Source organism: Kogia breviceps, chromosome 11 (assembly GCF_026419965.1).
Source record: "Kogia breviceps isolate mKogBre1 chromosome 11, mKogBre1 haplotype 1, whole genome shotgun sequence".
In the NCBI taxonomy this organism is placed as follows: Eukaryota; Metazoa; Chordata; class Mammalia; order Artiodactyla; family Physeteridae; genus Kogia; species Kogia breviceps.
The window spans coordinates 95,704,392-95,725,289 of NC_081320.1; the positions used below are offsets into that span (position 1 = coordinate 95,704,392).

The 20,898-nt window shown below is 34.3% G+C and overlaps 1 protein-coding gene across 13 annotated transcripts in view; it reads left to right on the top strand.

Annotated features, from left to right (window-relative positions):
• ROCK2 (Rho associated coiled-coil containing protein kinase 2) overlaps positions 1 to 20,898 on the top strand; it is a 136,683-nt gene that overhangs the window by 82,615 nt on the left and 33,170 nt on the right. For all 13 annotated transcript variants that reach the window (XR_010835643.1, XM_067008110.1, XM_067008105.1 and 10 more), the window contains exons 6-16: positions 7,282 to 7,426; positions 10,019 to 10,157; positions 12,247 to 12,338; positions 13,159 to 13,318; positions 14,874 to 14,934; positions 17,875 to 17,954; positions 18,119 to 18,167; positions 18,748 to 18,883; positions 18,978 to 19,069; positions 19,294 to 19,540; positions 19,925 to 20,031. Coding sequence is in view for 12 of the 13 variants with exons in the window: in XM_067008110.1 (XP_066864211.1) it covers positions 7,282 to 7,426; positions 10,019 to 10,157; positions 12,247 to 12,338; positions 13,159 to 13,318; positions 14,874 to 14,934; positions 17,875 to 17,954; positions 18,119 to 18,167; positions 18,748 to 18,883; positions 18,978 to 19,069; positions 19,294 to 19,540; positions 19,925 to 20,031 (1,308 nt within the window). In the remaining variant the exon portion in view is untranslated. The remainder of the gene's footprint in view (positions 1 to 7,281; positions 7,427 to 10,018; positions 10,158 to 12,246; positions 12,339 to 13,158; positions 13,319 to 14,873; positions 14,935 to 17,874; positions 17,955 to 18,118; positions 18,168 to 18,747; positions 18,884 to 18,977; positions 19,070 to 19,293; positions 19,541 to 19,924; positions 20,032 to 20,898) is intronic.

Here is a 20,898-nt window from a genome sequence, read left to right on the forward strand (position 1 = left end):
TTGCCCAGCCAAAACGTAACATCCCTTTGGTTCTTTGGTCTTCTTCATAGAGTATTACTATGTTGGTGTCCTACATACATTAATGTTTAGTAGGTAGAGTATTTGATTGTACCCAAAGCTCCCTCTTGTGGTGTTTATCATACTACAGTATGAAGTGATTAACAGTGAAAATCATGTTTAATGAAAATAAAGTAGAAATAATTTTCTAATAGAAAGCTAAACTTTTAAATGTCTGTTATACATAATGAATAATGTTTATATGCTGCACATCTATGAGCATATTCTGATTTTCATTAAACCGAAAACTTTTGGGAGGGTGCAGAGAAATCACACCACATGTTTGTAGGATAGGTACAGGTGGTTAAGGAAAGAAGGTGTAGAGGGTGAGAGTAGAGGAACGGGACAGAATATGTTGTTTACAAGATAATTTTATAAGCATGTAAGTGAGTACTAAATTCAGCTATTTAAGTATATTAACTTGTTTCTTTGTAAGGCAAAATAAAAATATGGTATATATAATTTTGTTTACTATTTTTAATTCAGGTACATATAGTTCAGTTAATTATACTCCTTGGCTCAAAGCTTATTGTCATTAGTAGTATGCACAAAGGCCTCATCTTGTTTTTTTTTTTTTAAATTATGTTTTCCCCCTTACAGTTTTTGTCTTATTCTCTTTTCCCCGAATACACAGCCATTGTAATGTGTTTATAAGCTCATAGAGACTATTAGTATAGTGTACATATGTATAAATAGTATAACGGATTATTGTCATTTTCTTGTTAACTTTTTTCATGCAACATTGTTTTCTGTCTATTCCTGATATATGTAAAGTAGCTCACTGCTTTTTAGTATTCCATAGTATCTCTTAATTTTACTTATTATTCCCCCTTGTGTTGGATTCCTAAGTCACATCCAGCTCCCTGTTACCAACAGTACCATGTTGAACATTCTCATACATGTCTCATGTCTGTCTATTCTGACAAGCATTTCCTCTAAATATAAACCCTAGAAGTGAGACTACGATCTCAGAGGATACATGAAGTATTACCTGGTCTCCAGAATGGCTGTAAATGTTATAACCTCTTGCTAATAGTGCATGAGAGATCCTGTCTCCCCACATCCTCACTCACCCTTCCTTTTATTCACTCTCTAAATCTTACCAGATACCATTGGTGTGTAAAGTAGTATCTTTTAAACTTTTTATTACCTTTCTCCATATACTTCTCAGTCTCCTTTGTGTAGTGTATCTTTTTTTTTTTTTTTTTTTTTTTTTTTGTGTAGTGTATCTTTTGACCCTTTAAAAATTGGTGGTTTGTTGATGTGCAGGGGTTCCTTATATAATCTAGATACTGGTTCAACAGATATCACTGATAATCATCTTCCAGTGTGCTACTCATCTGTATCTTTGAACAGAAATCCTTAATTATGATGTAGTCAAATATATTTGTTAATATTGAACTTTTAGAATGTTGTTTTATGCCAAACCCCTGTTCCTCCAGTAATATTAATAATGTGAGTAATTATGTAATGTTGAAGAACAAAGGAATTTTTAATTAAAACTATAGTACGTAGAATATATAATTTTGTTATGTTAGTTGTTAATGTGAATAGTGTTATTGCAAATTTCAGGTTCATCACCTCGTTTGCCTTTGATTATTATTATGGTCTTAGAGCCATTAGAAATGTTCATAGTTTCATTCTTATTCATCTATATATCTGTAGAAGGGATTGGCAAGCTAGAGCGCAGGGCCAAATCTGACCTGTGGCTTGGTTTTGTATAGTTTCTGTGCTAAAAATGTTTTTTCCATTTTTAAAAAATTGTTTTTAAAAAGAAGATATGCAATAGAGACCCTACGTGTCTCATAAAGCCTAAAATATTTACTGTCTGACTCTTTATACAAAAAGTTTGCCAACCCTTTATCTGTAATAAAGACAGAGATGCTTGAATTATTTTTTAGCTCTTCTGGCTTCACGTAAACCATTATTCCATGGATAAAAGCAAAATAAAATACAACTATAAAATTATAACCTTATATAAGGACTAAAATTGTTACTATCACTAATAAGAGTAATGCTGTTTCATTAAATTCTGTCATTGATAGATTGCAGATTACACAATTTTCTGGGTGTTGTTATTCTTTTTCTCCCTGAAATAAATATCTGGGTGTGAGTGAAAGTCACAGTATATTTACATCTAGATCATCTCAGTGACAGTCAAGGAGTACTGCTGTTTAAAATTACCTGCATTGATCTGACAAGTTGACTTCCCTCTATGCCTGTCATTATGCATTTCATAGCAACCTTTACCTCCTTTTAAGGCACAATTTTACATTAGTATTTTAAATTACTGAAAATAGTATAAGATTTTATCCATTAATATTCTAGTGTATACCATTGGATTAGATTGAAGCTATAAATTTTTAAAAGCTAACAGGTAAAATGTTAGTGTTCTTAACCCTTCTACAAGTGACATCAATTTTTAAAATACAGGCATTTCTACTCATGTTTCTGAAAAGCCCTATTTTCTGCAAAAGTATACATTTAAAAGGACAGGTTTATGGGAGCAATAGGGACAGACCATTCAGAAGCTATGCAGCTTTGTAACCAGAGCCCAAACGAAAATAATAATTGGTATCCAGGGAGATGATCAGAATAACAGGCAGCTTTGCACCTGTGTGTGCCGCAAAGTGCAAATGGAAATGGAGTTCTGAAGCAGCTGGGCTGTCTTCTAGATAGAGCACAAGAAGCGGGACCTTCCACTAGCCAGCAGTCTTACGAGGCAGGGAGGGGCACGCCTCTCTGAGAAAGTGCCCTGGTGCAAACGCTTATTTTTCATTGTTAAAATGGACTGAATACACTCCAGACTATGTAGTAGTCAAGCTGAAGCTTTCAGTGCTTCTGATAATTAAGAATTTCACTTACAGTTTTTCTTTTCCACCGTCACAGGAGGCTTATTTTTTCTTTTCTTTTTATAACTTAAAAAAATTATTTTTAGCTGCGTTGGGTCTTTGTTGCTGCGCGGGCTTTCTCTAGTTGCAGTTAGCAGGGGCTACTCTTCTTTGTGGTGCACGGGCTTCCCATTGTGGTGGCTTCTCTTGTGTGGAGCCTGGGCTCTAGGTGCGCAGGCTTCAGTAGTTGTGGCACATGGGCTCAGTACTTGTGGCTCGTGGGCTCTAGAGCGCAGGCTCAGTAGTTGTGGCGCACGGGCTTAGTTGTTCTGCAGCATGTGGGATCTTCCCAGACCGCGGCTTGAACCCATGTCACCTGCATTGGCAGGCAGATTCTTAACCACTGTGCCACCAGGGAAGTCCCAACAGTGGGCATTTTGAATAGTTTCTTAGACCAACTCCAAGATTTGTGATTGACCCATTTTGTGTTTTCAGTAAATCTCTCGACTTTTGTCAGTTATAAAACACTCATGTATTTCGCAAACACACATTATCTGATCCATTTAAGATAAAGTACTTTTGAAGAAGCTTTTGAAAATTCATACCTGTTTATGTTGCTCTCCAGCTTGAAACCCTTTAGTAGACTTCTGTCACCTACTGAATAAAGTTCAAACTCCTTAGCTAGTCATCTGAAGCCTCTTATGGTGATATGATCCCTGCCTACTTTTGTGTCACCCTCATTCTGTATCATTTGACCTCTTGTACCTTGTGGTTCAGAGGTCTTAAATTACATACAGTTCTTTTTATACCATGGTATGTTATGATTCCTGGCCTTCATATATGCTGTTGAATATACTCTGCTTGGCAAATTCCTACTCAGACATTGAAACTCAGTCCAGAGTTTGCTTACCTTGTGAAGGCTTTTTAAGTTGGCTTCTGTGTCTTTCCCCAAATGTACCCTTTAGGGAGCATTTCTTTTCTTTATTTGTTTTTTCTTCCCTCTCTCCCTCCCTCCCCCCCTTCCTTCCATCTGTTGAACACTTATCTTATATTTTCTCTGTCCCGGGTCTGGAATCAAACACTTCTCCAAGAAACTCTAATTCCTTTTATTTAAGAATGGTATTTAAAAATCAGTATTTGGGTGCTGGATGTACTCATTGCTCCTGGAGTGTCATTATTTCTAGGCTCTGTCAGTTGATGTGTGTATATTGTATATACTGTGTCTACTAACTCACATGCACACACATGTTCATATTTAATTCTGTACTTATCTGTCTGTATATAAAGTGTATTTAAAATTATGAGTTCATATGATACTTCTGATTCTAGTCCTACACCACAGGGTTCATTCTAGTCTTCCTCCTTTCTGTTTCGTGATTACTTCTTTGGATAGTGAGAAAATTGGCTCTCATTATCTACACTACAACTATTTTCCAAAGTAACCTAGGTCAGTTCTTTTTCTCTCTATCCTCTTTGGTGTGGTTATGTTATTAATTTATGAAACAGGTCCATTTCTTTCTTTTTTTTTTTAACTTTTATTTGCATTTATTTTTTGCAGCATTTATTCCCAGGCCATAAATTTTTATTTCTTCAGTTTCTGCTGGGATATCTTTTTCTTCTGGGCAACATCCTCTTCTGGTTTAGGAACAGTCTGTTCTTTTTCAGTAAGGATCGTCTCAATGTGGCAGGGAGAGCTCATGTATGGGTTGATCCGACCATGAGCTCTGTAAGTCCTGCGCCGCATCTTGGGGGCTTTATTCACCTGGATGTGCCTAATGACCAGAGAATCTACATTTAAGCTCTTAAGTTCAGCATTACTCTCTGCATTTTTGAGCATGTACAGTAAAAATTCAGCACTCTTTTTGGGCCACCGACCCTGCGTCCAGCCCCACCGTTTGGCTTGGGCACACCTACCAACTCCACCATTGTAACGACGGAATGGCACACATTGATTCTTTAAAGTGACATCCTTCAGATACTTGGTGGCTTTTCGGATATGCATACCCTTAATGGCCTAGGCCGTTTCACGAGTGTTCTTAAAGTGAACACGAGGATTTGAGCCTCTCGACTTGCATGATTTTGTGGGGTTTTCTGGGTCAAGTGAATAGCGAACCACTTTTAGAGGTCACCTCAGGCCACTTACCGGAAAAGCCAGGTCCATTTCTTACTGTTTGTATTCCATTTAGAGTTGTCCCACATCTGGTTGATTTTGTTTATTTGTTTTTTGGATATGTGAAGCATTCCTCTGGTTTAAGAGTCAGAACTATACAAATGGCATGCTCAGAGGAGGCTCACCCCCTCCTTATCCCACCATCCCATTCCTGTACTTGCTTCTTTCTACCGTTTTCCCACTCACCACCTGTAGGTAAAGCAGTCTCTTTAGTTTGTGGTTTAGCCTTCCTGTATTTCTGTATTTTAGCCTTCCTGTAATTCCTACATTTGTCATAAATGTAGATTTTATATTTATATAATTTGAGAACTTCCCCATGAGATAGTTTTTAAATATCTTTCCCAAATGTTTATTTAAAAAATTTTTAACTCTCAGTAGGTGGTTGCCAAAGATGGTGGTTAGAATATTAATTTTTCAAAAACAGAGCACCAGTAACACAGTTTACCTAGTAAAAAGTCTTTACTCCTACCAAAGTATTTATTCTACAGGTAATTGGTTATTCAAACTGATCTCCATCTTACCTTTCCCAGCTTCATCAGTGTGAAACTTTACATTTAGCTGATTTGGACTTCATTGCATTTCTTGAACCTGTTTTATATAAAGTCATGCTTGTTCCTTTGTTTTTGCTCTTTTTTCTGTCTAAGCTACCATACCAACCCTCTCTCCTCTGAAGTCTATAACTTGTCTGCCAATTCTTTTTTGTATCTTATCCTTTGCTCTCCTTCTTCTGAACCTTTGAATGCTAAATGATTTTTCTTTTAGTGGCACTTTTGTATCTGGCCAGGTTTTAGCTCTTAAGTCTCACAAGATTCAATTTTTGAGGTCTAATGTATATGGATACATGTAAAATAAAGAGATTTTATTTACCCTAGTAAGTCTCTATGAATTTTTCCTTCAGTAGAAGTCTAAAATGTAGGATAGTTAATGATAAACATTAATTTTATACCCTGCCTTTTGTAGTCGGCACTGTCATCTTCATTTTTTATCCTAAGTAATAACCCTTACGGAGTATTACCATCTTAATTTGCTCAATTATTTCCAAATTTTTTATTTTATTAATTTATATTCAAACTAAAATGACCTCTATTGCTGAATACTTGGGAAAATAAAATCATTGAGTTATTTCTGCTGATTTGAGGAAAGAAAAGATTGCTTCTAAAATTAATCTCTCATGTTTAACATACATTTTATTGCATTTAAATAAAAGCATTTATATAAATCATGTTTATAAAATACATTGAACTTCCTTTTTCCAAGGTGGTCATAATACTTAGTTTGGTAGTTGTATAGCTTCCTTATAAGGAACGTAGGTGACACACTTTTTAACCAGGCAGGTAAAGGAAATGAAGGACATTTAAGTTAATCTATAAAGTCTTTGCATGTTTGTACATAGCTGGAGGTGAACAGGTACTATTTAGGAGCACACTACTATATACTGTCGTGATTTAATCTTGCAGCATATACACAAACATACACACACACATACATGCTGCAAAATACACACACGTAGATAATATCTACAGTGGTTCTTGTCCTTATCAAAAAGACATAAGATAGGGATTATCTTACTACCCACTGAAACTAAACATAGAAAAAGGTGTTTTTAATCATTTTGCCAAATATCTTGATACCACAGCTCCACATTTCTAAACATGCAGCTTGGAGGTATAGCTTTCAAACTATAAAGATCTTTTGATTTAAACATTTGATCTATTTCCCCCCATTTTTTTTCTTGGTATAATAAGAACCATTTTTAATACAACCTCCAAAACTGGGGCCTTTGTAATTTTCATTACTGCAGTTTCTTTGGAAATATCAAAGTTTCCTTTCTCTAATGATTCTTTTCTTTTCCCCCGGGTCAGGTGCCTAAAGACCACATTTTGTACTTCTCTTGTAACTCCTTCGTGGTGTAAGAAAAAGAAACAAAAGATGTTGATTTGCATGGAATTCCCATGGAGTTAACCACCTTTTTCTTCTTTCATTGATGAAGCCTCCTGTATTTTAGAGTTGGAAAATTATCCCTGATCTCCCATAATCCAGATATTTTTATGCATTTCATAATGCATTTATCCCCTGTCCTCCCAAAGCCATGTCAGCAATGAAGGTCTCTTGGTAGCCATGTGTAGTCACTGTATATGTAATAATTAATGAATTAGTTGCGCTTATGTCTGTGTGTTTACAGACATTTTATACACATTTTTTTTCTCTCTGCACTTTACCCAGACAGGCATGGTGCATTGTGATACAGCAGTTGGAACACCTGATTATATATCACCTGAGGTCTTGAAATCACAAGGGGGTGATGGTTACTATGGGCGAGAATGTGATTGGTGGTCTGTGGGTGTTTTCCTTTTTGAGATGCTGGTGGGTAAGTATATTGTTCTTTTTTCAAAACCCATCTCATAACACTATAGTTTTAAGTCAAGAATGTGAGACTATAAAAAAATGAATTGCTTGTGTTCTAGGGAAAAAGTAGTATTTCTGAAAACTGAATTAGTAGTGTCTGATAAGGCGGATTATCGATTGGAAAATTAAAACCAAGCCTCATTCTGGCACAGTAATTGAGTAGAATATGAAAGGAATTGAAAGTCTACTGCTAGGAAATATTCCTCCAATAGACCTTTTGTATTAAGAAAATATTAGAACAAGAAGCAAGTTTATAGTTGCAATAGGCCTTCATTCTAAGATTTTCTTAATCAGGAGTATTTGTTGTAAATATTTTAATTATAAGGCTGTTATTAGTTCTAATAATAATAAGGAACTGAAAGTACTCTTAGATTATGTAATTGTTGTATAATTAATTTTTGTACACTGTGTTTCTTATATTTATTACTTGTATATATATTTGGTTTGTAATTCTAGTCAAATAAATCATAAATATAGTTATTGACCATTTGACTATCAAGATGAATATATTTTATAATAATATTTCAATCTCAGAAAACTCAGAGGCAAATTAAATAATTTCTTTTACTTTGACCAGATCAAAATTTGAAAGGCTCAAGTATTTCAAAACTTTTCTTTACATCATAGATTTCATTTTTAAGATTTCCTATTCCTAAGTACTAGGGTCACAAAAATATCTTCTGGCCAAGGAAGCCAGTGGCTGATTCCCCTGGTTTCAGGTTGAGGGAGATGTAGCAAAATTCTCCTTTAAGAGGCAAATGTGTTAAGGCTAATAGCATTATATGAAATGACTTTAGAATTGACAATATAGTTTTAGAAGTTGGGGAATTTATTTTCTATAAGATGACTAAAAGAAATTAGTAGTGGAAATCTGTAAAATCTGTATAGTAACTATGTTTATTGCTAAAAAAAATCAGTACAAATTTAAATAACGATTAGTCATGGAACTTTTTTGTGGTTAAAGTGCCTTCTCTTGATGACCATATGTGTATGTGTAGCACTGATCTTGCTATGCGTAGTCTCGTGTCCCTCTGTGACCTACTTTGTTTTGGGCCTTTGTCTTTGTAGTGGGTCTCTTTGTACACACTGTATGTTCTCAGGTAGCTATATATTCTCCCCACCTCTAGGCCCTATCTGATGATTCATTAGGTGTGTCTTGTAATCTTTTGAAAGTAGAATATATTCCATCATTTGCCTAGACTCTCCCAGGGGTTTAAAAAATAATATACTTTGGAGGAAGTCACCTGGGTTTGAAGAGACCATTTAAATTCCTGCTGCGGGCTTCCCTGGTGGTGCAGTGGTTGACAGTCCGCCTGCCGAGGCAGGGGACGCGGGTTTGTGCCCCGGTCCGGGAAGATCCCACATGCCGCGGAGCGGCTGGGCCCGTGAGCCACGGCCTCTGAGCCTGCGCGTCCGGAGCCTGTGCTCCGCAACGGGAGAGGCCACAACAGTGAGAGGCCCGCGTACCACAAAAAAAAAAAAAAAAAAAAATTCCTGCTGCTGTTTTCAGCTCTGAGAGCTGAATTTAACGCGTTCGAGTGGCACTAATTTGCAGTATTCTGAGCCTCCTCTGGTGCTTGCTCATCAGGTTGGTTGACTAGATTTGATTTAAAGGAGTCTACTGCAATTAAAAGTTGCACTATAAAAATCTTGAATTCAAAACTCTCCTCTGACACCCTTGGAAAACAAAAACTAACTACCTGAACACTCCTTTTTCGCTGATTTGGGAAAGTCTGATTTGTACTAAGGTGACTTGTGGTTGAGGCATAGTGGCAGGACCTTTAACTCTTGTGGCTTTAGATGAATACTGGCCAAGATGACGCCGTGAACATTTTCCGTCTTTACAGTTGCTTCAATGCCTGTTTATCACAGTCATCAGTCAGCAGGAACACTGTATTAGGGGGCTGTTTCTGCCGTTTTCAACTCTAGCTGTGTGTCATCTTAGGCAAATCACATGTCACCTGTCTGGGCCTGGCTTCCTCATGTGTAAAGTAATAGGGCTGATCTAACTCTTAGAGCTGCACTGTCCAGTCTATCATGATGAAAGTGGTTTATGTCTGCATTGTTTAGTACGGTAGGCACCTGCCATATTGAGCACTTGAAATATGGCTAGTGTGACTAGGGAACTGAATTTTTCATTCTATTTAATTGCAATTAATTTAACTTTAAAGTGCCAATTGTAGCTAGTGACTACTGTATTGTATAACATAAAAGGTTGATTTAGCTTAAGCACTAACTGATCTGATCCCACCTAGTAATCTTTTAAATTATCCAGTAAATTGGTTTTTTTGTCCCCATTATGTATTTAAAAACCCAACAAATTCTACAGTTAGTATTGATTTTATTTTGCTCTTAAAAGTTCATGGTTCATTGGTATGATTATAATTTAAATATATTCTTGGTGTGCGCCTGTTTGTTTTGACTGAGATTCCTGGCCCACAGACCTTTTCGTTCTTCCGTGCATGTGACAAATTTAAACTTAACGTATTTAAATATTAGGTGAAAAATGTTTAATTTGCATTCTCTGTTACACTCTTTTTTCTTTGAACTTTAGGGGATACTCCATTTTATGCAGATTCACTGGTAGGAACATATAGCAAAATTATGGATCATAAAAACTCACTTTGTTTCCCTGAAGATGCAGAAATTTCTAAACATGCGAAGAATCTCATCTGTGCCTTCTTAACAGATAGGTAATATACATTGAATTCCTTTATAGAGAATCCTTTTAACTTTTGGATTTGTAGAAATGAAAGCATACCTAACTCTTATTTACATATAAAATCAGTCTTTTTATCCAAATTGCATTTAATTCTGGTTTAGCCTTTTCCTACTGCTAAGCCTGGTGTTGGGTTACCCTTGTCATTTTGTATGTGCAGCCTAATGGTAATCTAACTCTAATCTTAACCCTCATGTCTAAAAAGGAAAAAAATAAAACTTGGTAAAATAATGCATTTGAGAGAAATAAAACTTCTGTATTCTTCATACTTTATCCTCTAAGGTGATTAAGCAGTACTGCTGTTGATTGTACAGCTTTTGAGAAGAGAACGTTTTTGTGCAGATAAATACTCAAAAGTTAATCATCTTAAAAACTATCTGTGTTTGATTTGGGAGTGCCTCCTTCCCAACCCTTTTTAATTTGCATTTGAATATGAGCAAGTCCATCCTGGAAATTCTATATTTCTTGAAACAAACTAGATGAACATTGTTGTGAAAACCTGCCTTGAGAAGCTAGAAAGCTATTTGAAGTTTCTTCCTTGCCCTCTCTATTCCATTTTCTGGTTTCCCATGTTATATTTGTAATAGGAGTCATCCTTATTAAAGGACTAACACATATAAGTGGGTGCTTCCACCTCAGTCCAGACTTACCTCACTAGCTTTATGATTTTAGGAAAATTATTTTACTTGTTGGGGAAATAATGTTACTCATCCTTAAAATGATGGGATCAGATTAGATGATAACTAAGAACATTTCCTGCCCTAAGATGCTGTGATTCCTCAGCACACCTTATTATTGCCTGTTAGCCAGCTGCTGTTACAACCAGTACTGCAGTGACTGTCCTTATACATTTATCTTTGCATACTTTTTTGTAGGATAAAATCTTAAAGGTGACTTCTAGGAGTTACATTTTAAAACTGACCTACTTGAGTTACAAATTTGACCCCCAGAGAAGTCACATTAGGGTATATTTCCATTATTAATAATTGTTTCCCTCATTCTTGCCAAACTAAGTATTATGAATTCTTTCTTTTCCATACAAAGCAAGAAAATTATATTTTTCCTCATTAAACAGCTTAATCATTTTTATATGTTTATCAATCATTTGTACAATAAAACTTTGATTGTTAATTACATGATTAATGAATAATACATGGTGATAAACTTAAAATAATGTTTGATTTGAGGACTAGATGGAGTTGATGGGAATGACCATAATTTGTGCTAAAGGGTAAAATATAAAACGGGATACAGCATATGCTAATGAAAGGAGTACCATTCATGAAATATTTGCCTTAGCAATTTATGGGAGTGTGTGGTTGCAATCTAAGGAATGATTATAGGTGGAGAAAAGATAGTTTGAAAAGAATTTAATGCCATCAGTGTGGCTAAGAGCACTTCCTTCTAAACTTTACAGGTTTCCTTGTTTATATTAAACATAGCTCCAGGGACATATAAAAAATGTTTTTAATTTCCATATAGTCTTCACTGAAGACTCAACAGGTCAAAGAATGAAGTTATTAGTAACATTTTTCTGTATTCAGAATGATAATTTTAATATAAATGTAATATATATTTATATTTAACAGTTTATATTTAATATAGATGTAGATATATCCAGAGTAAACATGGATAGCTTCAAACATAATATGTGAGTTCTTTTTAAAAAAGGAGGAGGATTTTTTTTAAATAACATTTATTAGAAAGGTTTTAAAAAACTCTTCTATGCCAAAAGTTAAATCTCCATCCATTTTACCCCCTAAAGTTGGTCATGTGGTTTTGGCACACGCAGATGATTTTTTTCATTGAACATCTCATACTTTCATTTGACACAAAACAGGTGGAAACATATTTCCCTTTCCATGGAACTTACTATCTAGAGCAATCATATACTATAAAATTAGATAGCTCATTTTTGAGCAGCATTTAAGCTGAAGCTTTTAATGAAGATATCTTAAACTCATTTCTGATCCTTATTTTGATCCTTGTTGAGATAAGAGTTAATATTTTTGTAATTATATAATGTTACTCTTTATAATACAATTTTTAACTGCATTGTTTAGGGAGGTACGACTTGGAAGAAATGGGGTAGAAGAAATCAAACAACATCCTTTCTTTAAGAATGATCAATGGAATTGGGATAACATAAGAGAGAGTAAGTCAATAAATTTAAATATTTCCATTTCATCACATTTTAAATCTCATAAATTGATTCCTCTTCTGAATTAACAAGCATGTCTGTACACTTAATGCTAACTAATTTTTAAATTGAGAGGTTTCATTTCAATTTGTTCTGAAGCAGTATTTATAACTAAATTAATATTACCCCAGTATCTTAGCAAACTAATATGTCTTTATTTCCCAGTGCTTTTATGATAAACATAGGTTTCTTAATTTATCAAGCTAAGTTTTATGGATCTCAGTAATTTTCAGAATTGGGGAAATACAATTCTTTAATTCAGATGTTTGAATTAATAAATCAGTAATTACTTACTTATGGAGACCATACTCTGGTGAATACTAGGGTAAGCATAGTAATTCATTTAAACTTCATGTATATTTAACATTAATTCATTTGAAGAGTAAGAAATATTTCTACTTAAAGAATGTAGAAAACCAAAGACTAAAGAATGTATATGCAAGTTATTGCTGCTTGTAATTTTAACACCTAGAATAATGTCATCCTGCTTTCCTTGTTTGATTGATTTATCTATATTTAAAACCAATGTAATATAATAATAAAACACATAAAATTTCAATTCTTTGAAATGATAAAACAAAATCTGTTACTAAAATATTCTATAGTAAATCATAGTATTGTTAATGAATCAAATATCAATATGTAATATGTTAATATTTATATAACATATTATTAATAATATATAATTACTAATATAAAACAAAACAGGGGTCGTTTATATAATTTTAAATCGGATATATTATTATTAAATAATTTGTTTCTTTTCTTTTAATAGCGGCAGCTCCTGTGGTACCTGAACTCAGCAGTGACATAGACAGCAGCAATTTTGATGACATTGAAGATGATAAAGGAGATGTAGAAACCTTCCCAATTCCTAAAGCTTTTGTGGGAAATCAGCTGCCTTTTATAGGATTTACCTACTATAGAGAAAATTTGTATGTGATTTGTTTGTTACATTTTTATTGTTTTCAGCATCTAGCTATAAAGAGTTGTCTTACTTCGAGACTGAATTATAGAAGATAAAGTGTTAATTTGTTTTAAACTGAATTTTTTCATAGAATATTATATGATATTCATTTACAAATGAATGAAAGGCAATGTTCTGTGTTCTTTGGGGGATATAGAGTAAGACCAAACACCTGCTTTTGAAGGAGCTTGTCAACTAATAAGGGATATAGGAGAATTATATAGTCATAATGAAGGGTAGAATGTGATATTTGCCTTAAGAAAGGTACCAAAAAGATATGAGATGGTTCAGAAGAAAAATAAAAGTCATATCTCTTTGGGACGAGGGTAGGGGAAAGTCAGGTAAGACCTCAGGGAAGAGGTAGCATCTTAGCCAAGTCTAAAGTTAAAAAAGGGTTTTGAGTGGCTGAGATGTAAGGAGGTTTGGTGAGTATAATGGGGAGGTGAATAGTGGAAGCAAAAGTTTGGAATGTAAGCATACTTTGGGAGCAGAGTAGTATAGTCCAGTAGGGTTCAAACATAGGGTACATATATATACATCACTGTATCATGACCATTTGGAGGATTTAAACGGACTCTGATTTTCTTGCCTGTAATCCCTCCATGTAGTGCAGAGCCGGGCACAGGATCTCTCAATACATATTGGTCACCTGGAGTGAGTATTGGGTATAAAATTAGAAAATAGACTGGAGTTTGAGTTTAGGGGAAGCATAATGCAACAGATGATTGTTGTGTGCTGTGCTAAGGGACTTTTGACTTTGACAGGCAGTGAAGAGCCACCGCAAACTGTTAAATAGTTCAATGAAGTGTTAAAGATGTTTGAGAAACATATATTTGAGAAATTTTGGGTATTTCTGTGTGTGTAATGGTTGGGGTGATCAACCATTACAGTTTCCCCAGGACTGAGGGGTTTCCTGGGATGTGGTGTGGGACTTTCATGCTAAAACCAGGAAAATCCCAGGCAAACCAGGATGAATTGTTCATCCTGCTAAGGATAGTGTTCTGAAAACTACTGTAATGCTGACTAAATTGAGGATATCAGTGCCAGGAGAAACCCAAGCATGTTATACGCAGTGAGGAAGGACCCAATTAAGTGAGAAATTGACAGTTAAATAGAAGTGATGAATTGTGTATTAAGACCTGGAGATCAAGATATGTTATTTTTGAAAAGGAGGAGAGCTGTCTCTTTCTAGAAGATTTCTAGAAAAGAAGAATAAGATAGTTACAGGCACTCAAAATGAGATGAATAGGGAGAAAAGTGTAGTTCTATTTAGTGACTCCAGTCTCAACAATGTTAAAGACTAGAACATCCACTTAAGAGTGAGAGGCAAGGAATATTTATCATTTTAAATGATTGAAAATGTTATATACATCTCTAGAGGGGAAAATATTACTTCATTTTAAATATGTTGAAGTGAAAAGAAAGAGAATCTGTGGTTGGAATTTAATTCTGAGAATAACTTGGTATTAGAAAATGAGTTAAAATGACATGCAGAAGAATTTATTTTCTGCCTTTCCGTCTAGGTTATTAAGTGACTCTCCATCTTGTAAAGAAAATGATTCAATACAATCAAGGAAAAACGAAGTATGTATAAATTTTTACTACTCTGTATGTGTTCAAATATTTTAGTAATATCCCTGTATTTTTAAAGTTCACTTGATGCTACTTTTAGGTGGCATTCCTTCTTGCAATCCAGTTCAGCATAACATTGAAGTAATTCATTTATTTGACAAGTATCACTGTGTGAGATCCAATGGCTAGTGAAAAGATGACTTATACATGGCTTTAGGCTTAGTTTTAGTAGCAAAAGTGATAGAATAGGTTTACATACAGCTGTATTTTCTACCAGTTAGAAAATTTTATGAACTTAGTACTATAGAAGAGTACAGATAATAAGCTATAAGGATATAGAAACAGTAGATAATTTAAATTGACTATTTAGCAATGAATTCATATAAAGGATAATTTTATTAAAATGTTACAATATTTTGTGACCTCTATACAAAGCTAAATCATGAACACACATACACATAAATGAGGATGCTAAACATTTTTCTCTTCAAAACCTATAAAAGCTAAAAAAATTAGTTGGGTAATTTTGGTATGATTTGTGTTTTAGGAATTTCACAAAGCATAACAAGCATTTTAATGTTTTTGTTTTGTTTTAAATAGGAGAGTCAAGAGGTATGTTGATGTCAAATATGTTGAAAAACAGGAAAATCTCATCACTCTAGCGATGTTTTGTTACATTCATATTCCACCTAGCATTTGGAGTACTACACCTACCCAAGAGAGAAGTTCTCAACCTTTTTTCTACCAAGTATTCTTTTTATTATTGCTCCTATGGATCTGTTGTTTAAAATATATATTATGTAATTTTCTTGTTTTTATTTATTAAGGATATATAAGTAGCAGCAAGAACTTTTGATTAGCATGTGATAACTAGTGTGATCAAATTATACTAATATAGTAGCAGCCAAAAGCTGTTAAACTTGACTAGATCATTAGCCTGTATTTTCTTCCTAGGGAAGTATACAGTTTTGCTTAAGGTATATGAAATATTTAAGAAATCATAGAGAACCTAATCACTAGAAAGAATAGTGGAAAGAACAATGGCCATGCAATCTAATAGATCAGGATCTTTGGGGGCACTGCCACTTATTAGCTATGCTATCTTGGCCCAGCTGTTCACCTTTTTTGGATTTCAGTTTCTTTATTGAATAGATATAATACTACCCATCTGTTTAGGGGTTTTGTTAGGATTAATGAGACAATATTTGTAAAGTGCCTGCCACTGTACCTAAAACACAAAAGGAACTTGAAAGGTTAAAACCTTTGTAAAGGCAGTAAGGCTCCCAAAATGAATTATTTAATACTTTCTGTAATTTTCGTTTGTTTAAAGCTCGACATATCTGGCCTTATGGCAAGATGACTTGTGATTAATTAGTTGTCATTTATCCAAAAGAGTTATTGTTGACAACTTTTCACAGTATTGTGCCTGGCACAGTGTAGGAAGATATAAAGAAGAGCTTTTATATATCATTTTTTGAGGGAAAATTGGTATGAAACATTACATAAGTTTCAGTTGTACAGCATTATGATTCTTCTCTATTCATTGCAAAGTGATCATTATCAAAAGTCTAGTAATCATGCATCACCATACACTTGACCCCATTCACTCATTTCATCCAGCCCTAACCACCTTTTCCTCTGGTAATAACCAGTCTGTTCCCTGTCTTTGAGTTTGTCTTTGTTTTGTTTTATTTTCTTTCCTTTTCTGTGTGTGTGTGTGTCTGTTTCCCCATGAGTGATACCATATGGTTTTTGTCTTTCACTTTCTGACTTATTTCTAATACCCTCAAGGTTTTATCCATGTTGCAAATTGCAAGATTTCACTTTTTTTTTTAACGGCTGAGTAGTAGTTTCCACTGTGTATATATACCACATCTTCTTTATTCATTCATCCACCAGTGGATACTCAGGTTGTTTCCATAACTTGGGTGCATATATCTTTTTGAATTAGTGTTTTCATATTCTTCAGATAAATACTCAGAAGTGGAACAGCTGGATTGTATGGTAGTTCTATCCTTATCTTTTTTTTTTTTTTTTTTTTTGCGGTACGCGGGCTTCTCACTGTTGTGGTCTCTCCCGTTGCGGAGCGCAGGCTCCGGACGCACAGGCTCAGCGGCCATGGCTCACGGGCCCAGCCGCTCCGTGGTATGTGGGATCCTCCCGGACTGGGGCACGAACCCGCGTCTCCTGCATCGGCAGGCAGACTCCCAACCACTGCGCCACCAGGGAAGCCCAATATCCTTATCTTTTGAAGAATCTCCATACTGTTCTCCATAGTGGCTGTACCAATTTACATCCCCACCACCACTGCACCCAGGGTTCCCTTTTCTCCACATGCTCTCCAATATTTGTTATTTTTGTCTTTTTGATGATAGCCATTCTGACAGGTGTGAAGTGATATCTCATTATGGTTTTCATTTGCATTTCCCTAATAATTAGTGATGTTGAACATCTTTTCATAGGTCTCTTGGCTATCTGCATGTCTTCTTTGGAAAAATGGGAAGAGCTTTTATTATTTTTAATAAAAGTAATACATTTTTCAGCGTGTTCAGTCAAATATTCCAAATATTTGTTTCAGATGTAAACCTTTTATCTTTATAAGCACAAATGGTGACTATTTTCGAATAAATAATCTACAAAAGAATGATGGAGGGTATCAAAGGATATCCTTTGTTCATAATGAATGAGAAACTTGGTGTCATAGAAGAATTCTGCCAAGATTGGAGCTTTTTATTATGTTTATGTGGTGTGTTCATACATACATATGTACTGTAATAGAAAGCAAGAGATGGAGGATTTTTTCTCTCTGTCAATAAAAATCACATTAAGAAGGTACAAAAACTGTACCTATATTAAGTTGAAAGAAAAGAGAAGTTATCATTGTTTTCTCTAAGCCTCTTGTCTTTTAAATATGATCAGACTTTGTAATTATAGTTTCTTACTTTCTGACAGATTCAGAAAAAACTATATACATTAGAAGAACACCTTAGCAGTGAGATACAAGCCAAAGAGGAACTAGAGCAGAAGTGCAAGTATGTTTTGTAGATAATTAAGTGTTATATTTTAAAATGTAAGTTTAAACATTTTACTAAAAAAGATGAGCTACAAAGTAATTATATGATAATTTTATAATTTATGGTAAATGTCTTTATTGTAAACGAGAGAATTATTTACTGTTGTCTTTGAAATTCTTTAGATCTGTTAATACTCGCCTAGAGAAAGTAGCAAAGGAGCTAGAAGAAGAGGTAAAGTCACTCTGTGCTTTTATTAACATTTTTGTTCATAAAAAGTTTTGATGCCTGACTTATGTACAGAGTTCTTTTAGTACCATATTAATATATATCTTGTTATATAGTAAAATCTACCTTGTAGTATTGGTGGACAGGACTCTCAGATTATAGGGTAACCATGATAATAGGCTTCATTTTGTTATGTTTTTGCAAATGAGTTAATTTAGTATGTGTAGATATTTCAAGTAAAAAGAAAATTGCACTCATATTGCTTACATGGCTTAAAAATAGAAATTGACAATTGTTTCTTTTTTTATTCAGACCCATAGTTTGTATTAAGTAAAGATGGTTCAGTGGTGATGGAATGTTACAGGAATTTTGACTTTCAATAGTAAACAAAACGCTTACGGTCTTGATTATTTAAGAAGAGTGTGCTATTTAAAAAATATGGAAGACATTGTAGTTTTAACAAAAGGGCAGTTAATAGCTTTTTTAAAGGTCTTTTTTATTTGCTTGATGTAACTGAAATATTTTTTGTTTTCGTTTGATTTTTATACATACTTTCCTTTGATAATAACTTCAAGCATTATTTCAGATTACCTTAAGGAAAAATGTGGAATCAGCATTAAGACAATTAGAAAGAGAAAAGGCGCTTCTTCAGCACAAAAATGCAGAATATCAGCGGAAAGCTGATCAAGAAGCAGACAAGAAACGAAATTTGGAGAATGATGGTTTGTGGTGTAGAATATTAAATACTAAGAGAAAATGTTTGTGTGTATGTGTGTGTTGTATTGAAGCTTACTGCTAAAATGCTTTTTATCACAGTTAACAGTTTAAAAGATCAACTTGAAGATTTGAAAAAAAGAAATCAGAACTCTCAAATATCCACTGAGAAAGTGAATCAACTCCAGAGACAAGTAGGTTGATCCCAATTTATAAGGATATTGAATTTTATTTATGACTATCTGTTAACATTTGTTGTAATTGGCAGTGTTATGAAAAGGAAATCATTAGGAAGATATTTTTAGGTTTTTGTTTATTTTAAATAGTTTGTAATGGGGTAATAAATTGAAGGTATTTTCATCATATATACCTGTGTTTATTTGTTTGTTGTTTTGTTTGGTTTTGAATGGAATAACAGCTGGATGAAACCAATGCTTTGCTGCGAACAGAATCTGATACTGCAGCCCGGTTAAGGAAAACCCAGGCAGAAAGTTCAAAACAGATTCAACAGCTGGAATCTAACAATAGAGATCTGCAAGATAAAAATTGCCTGCTGGAGACTGCCAAGTTAAAACTTGAAAAGGAATTTATCAATCTTCAGTCAGTTCTAGAATCTGAAAGGAGGGACCGAACCCATGGATCAGAGATTATTAATGATTTACAAGGTATTAAAGTAGATATTGTACTTGAGTTCATCTTAATGTTTTGTGGATGATATCCTTAGATGATGGATAATGTGCTAGAATAGTACATGTCTGAATATACTACTCTGTTATGTAAGGTTAGCATATTAGAAATACATTGTTACAAAATTTTATGAGTGAAAGATTTACTTTCAAATAGTATGAAGTATTTTAAGAAACAAACCACTTCTAAAGGTGGTAGATTGGATTCCAGTCGAATTAACTGTAAAGCACTACACCAACAATTATAAAAGTTCTGCTCATAAATAACAAGTTTAAGGAATGAGGTGAATTCCAAATTTTTTACTCTAAGTTTAATATGTATACTATATGAGTTTATTGTTTTTAAAAATGTTTCAATTTTAGGTAGAATATCTGGCCTAGAAGAAGATTTAAAGAATGGCAAAATCTTATTAGCAAAAGTAGAGATTGAGAAGAGACAACTACAGGAGAGATTTACTGATTTGGAAAAGGTAAAAGATGTTAAGTTTTACGTTTGTGTAAGTAAATGACTAGACAGTTTGGGGTTGAAAAACTTATTTTAAAATAAGGAAAATTAGTAACTGAAATATTTCCAACACTCATGTACTTTCTTATATTCACACTTGGTTATGTAGATTAGGAATGTGTACTTTAAGGCTTACCATAACACTACACAAGCAGCCCTTAAATGGTAGATGCTTATGAAGGGAGAGCCTCTCTAGGGGTGTATAATGAGGATGCTTCTTCCTGGGCATCCAGGGTAAATGCAAATTTTGACTTACAATATATCTTTTTTTAAAAAAATTATTTTATTTATTTTTGGCTGCATTGGGTCTTTGTTGCTGTGTGCGGGAGGCTACTCTTCATTGCAGTGAGTGGGCTTCTCATTGCAGTGGCTTCTCTTGTTGTGAAGCACAGGCTCTAGGCGCACGGGCTTCAGTAGTTGTGGCTCATGGGCTCTAGAGCGCAGGCTCAGTAGTTCTGGCTTGTGGGCTTAGTTCCTCCGCGGCATGTGGGATCTTCCTAGACCAGGGATCGAGCCCATGTCCCCTGCATTAGCAGGTGGATTCTTAACCACTGTGCCACCAGGGAAGCCCATCTTACAATATGTATTTAAAATGACGTAAAGTTATCGTGACTTTTCATTTAGAAGTTTACCAAAAAGTACTATAAGCCAGGGATAATTTTTAGGCTCTGTGCAGTTAATATTTTATTTTCATTCACTTATTTATTCATTCATTTAAGTATTTAATGTATCATATGTGGTAGAAATATCAGGATGCAGTTCTTCCCCTTAACAATCTCACAGTCTAATGGGTAATTTCTAAAGTAATCATAAAGTACACAGATAATTCTAA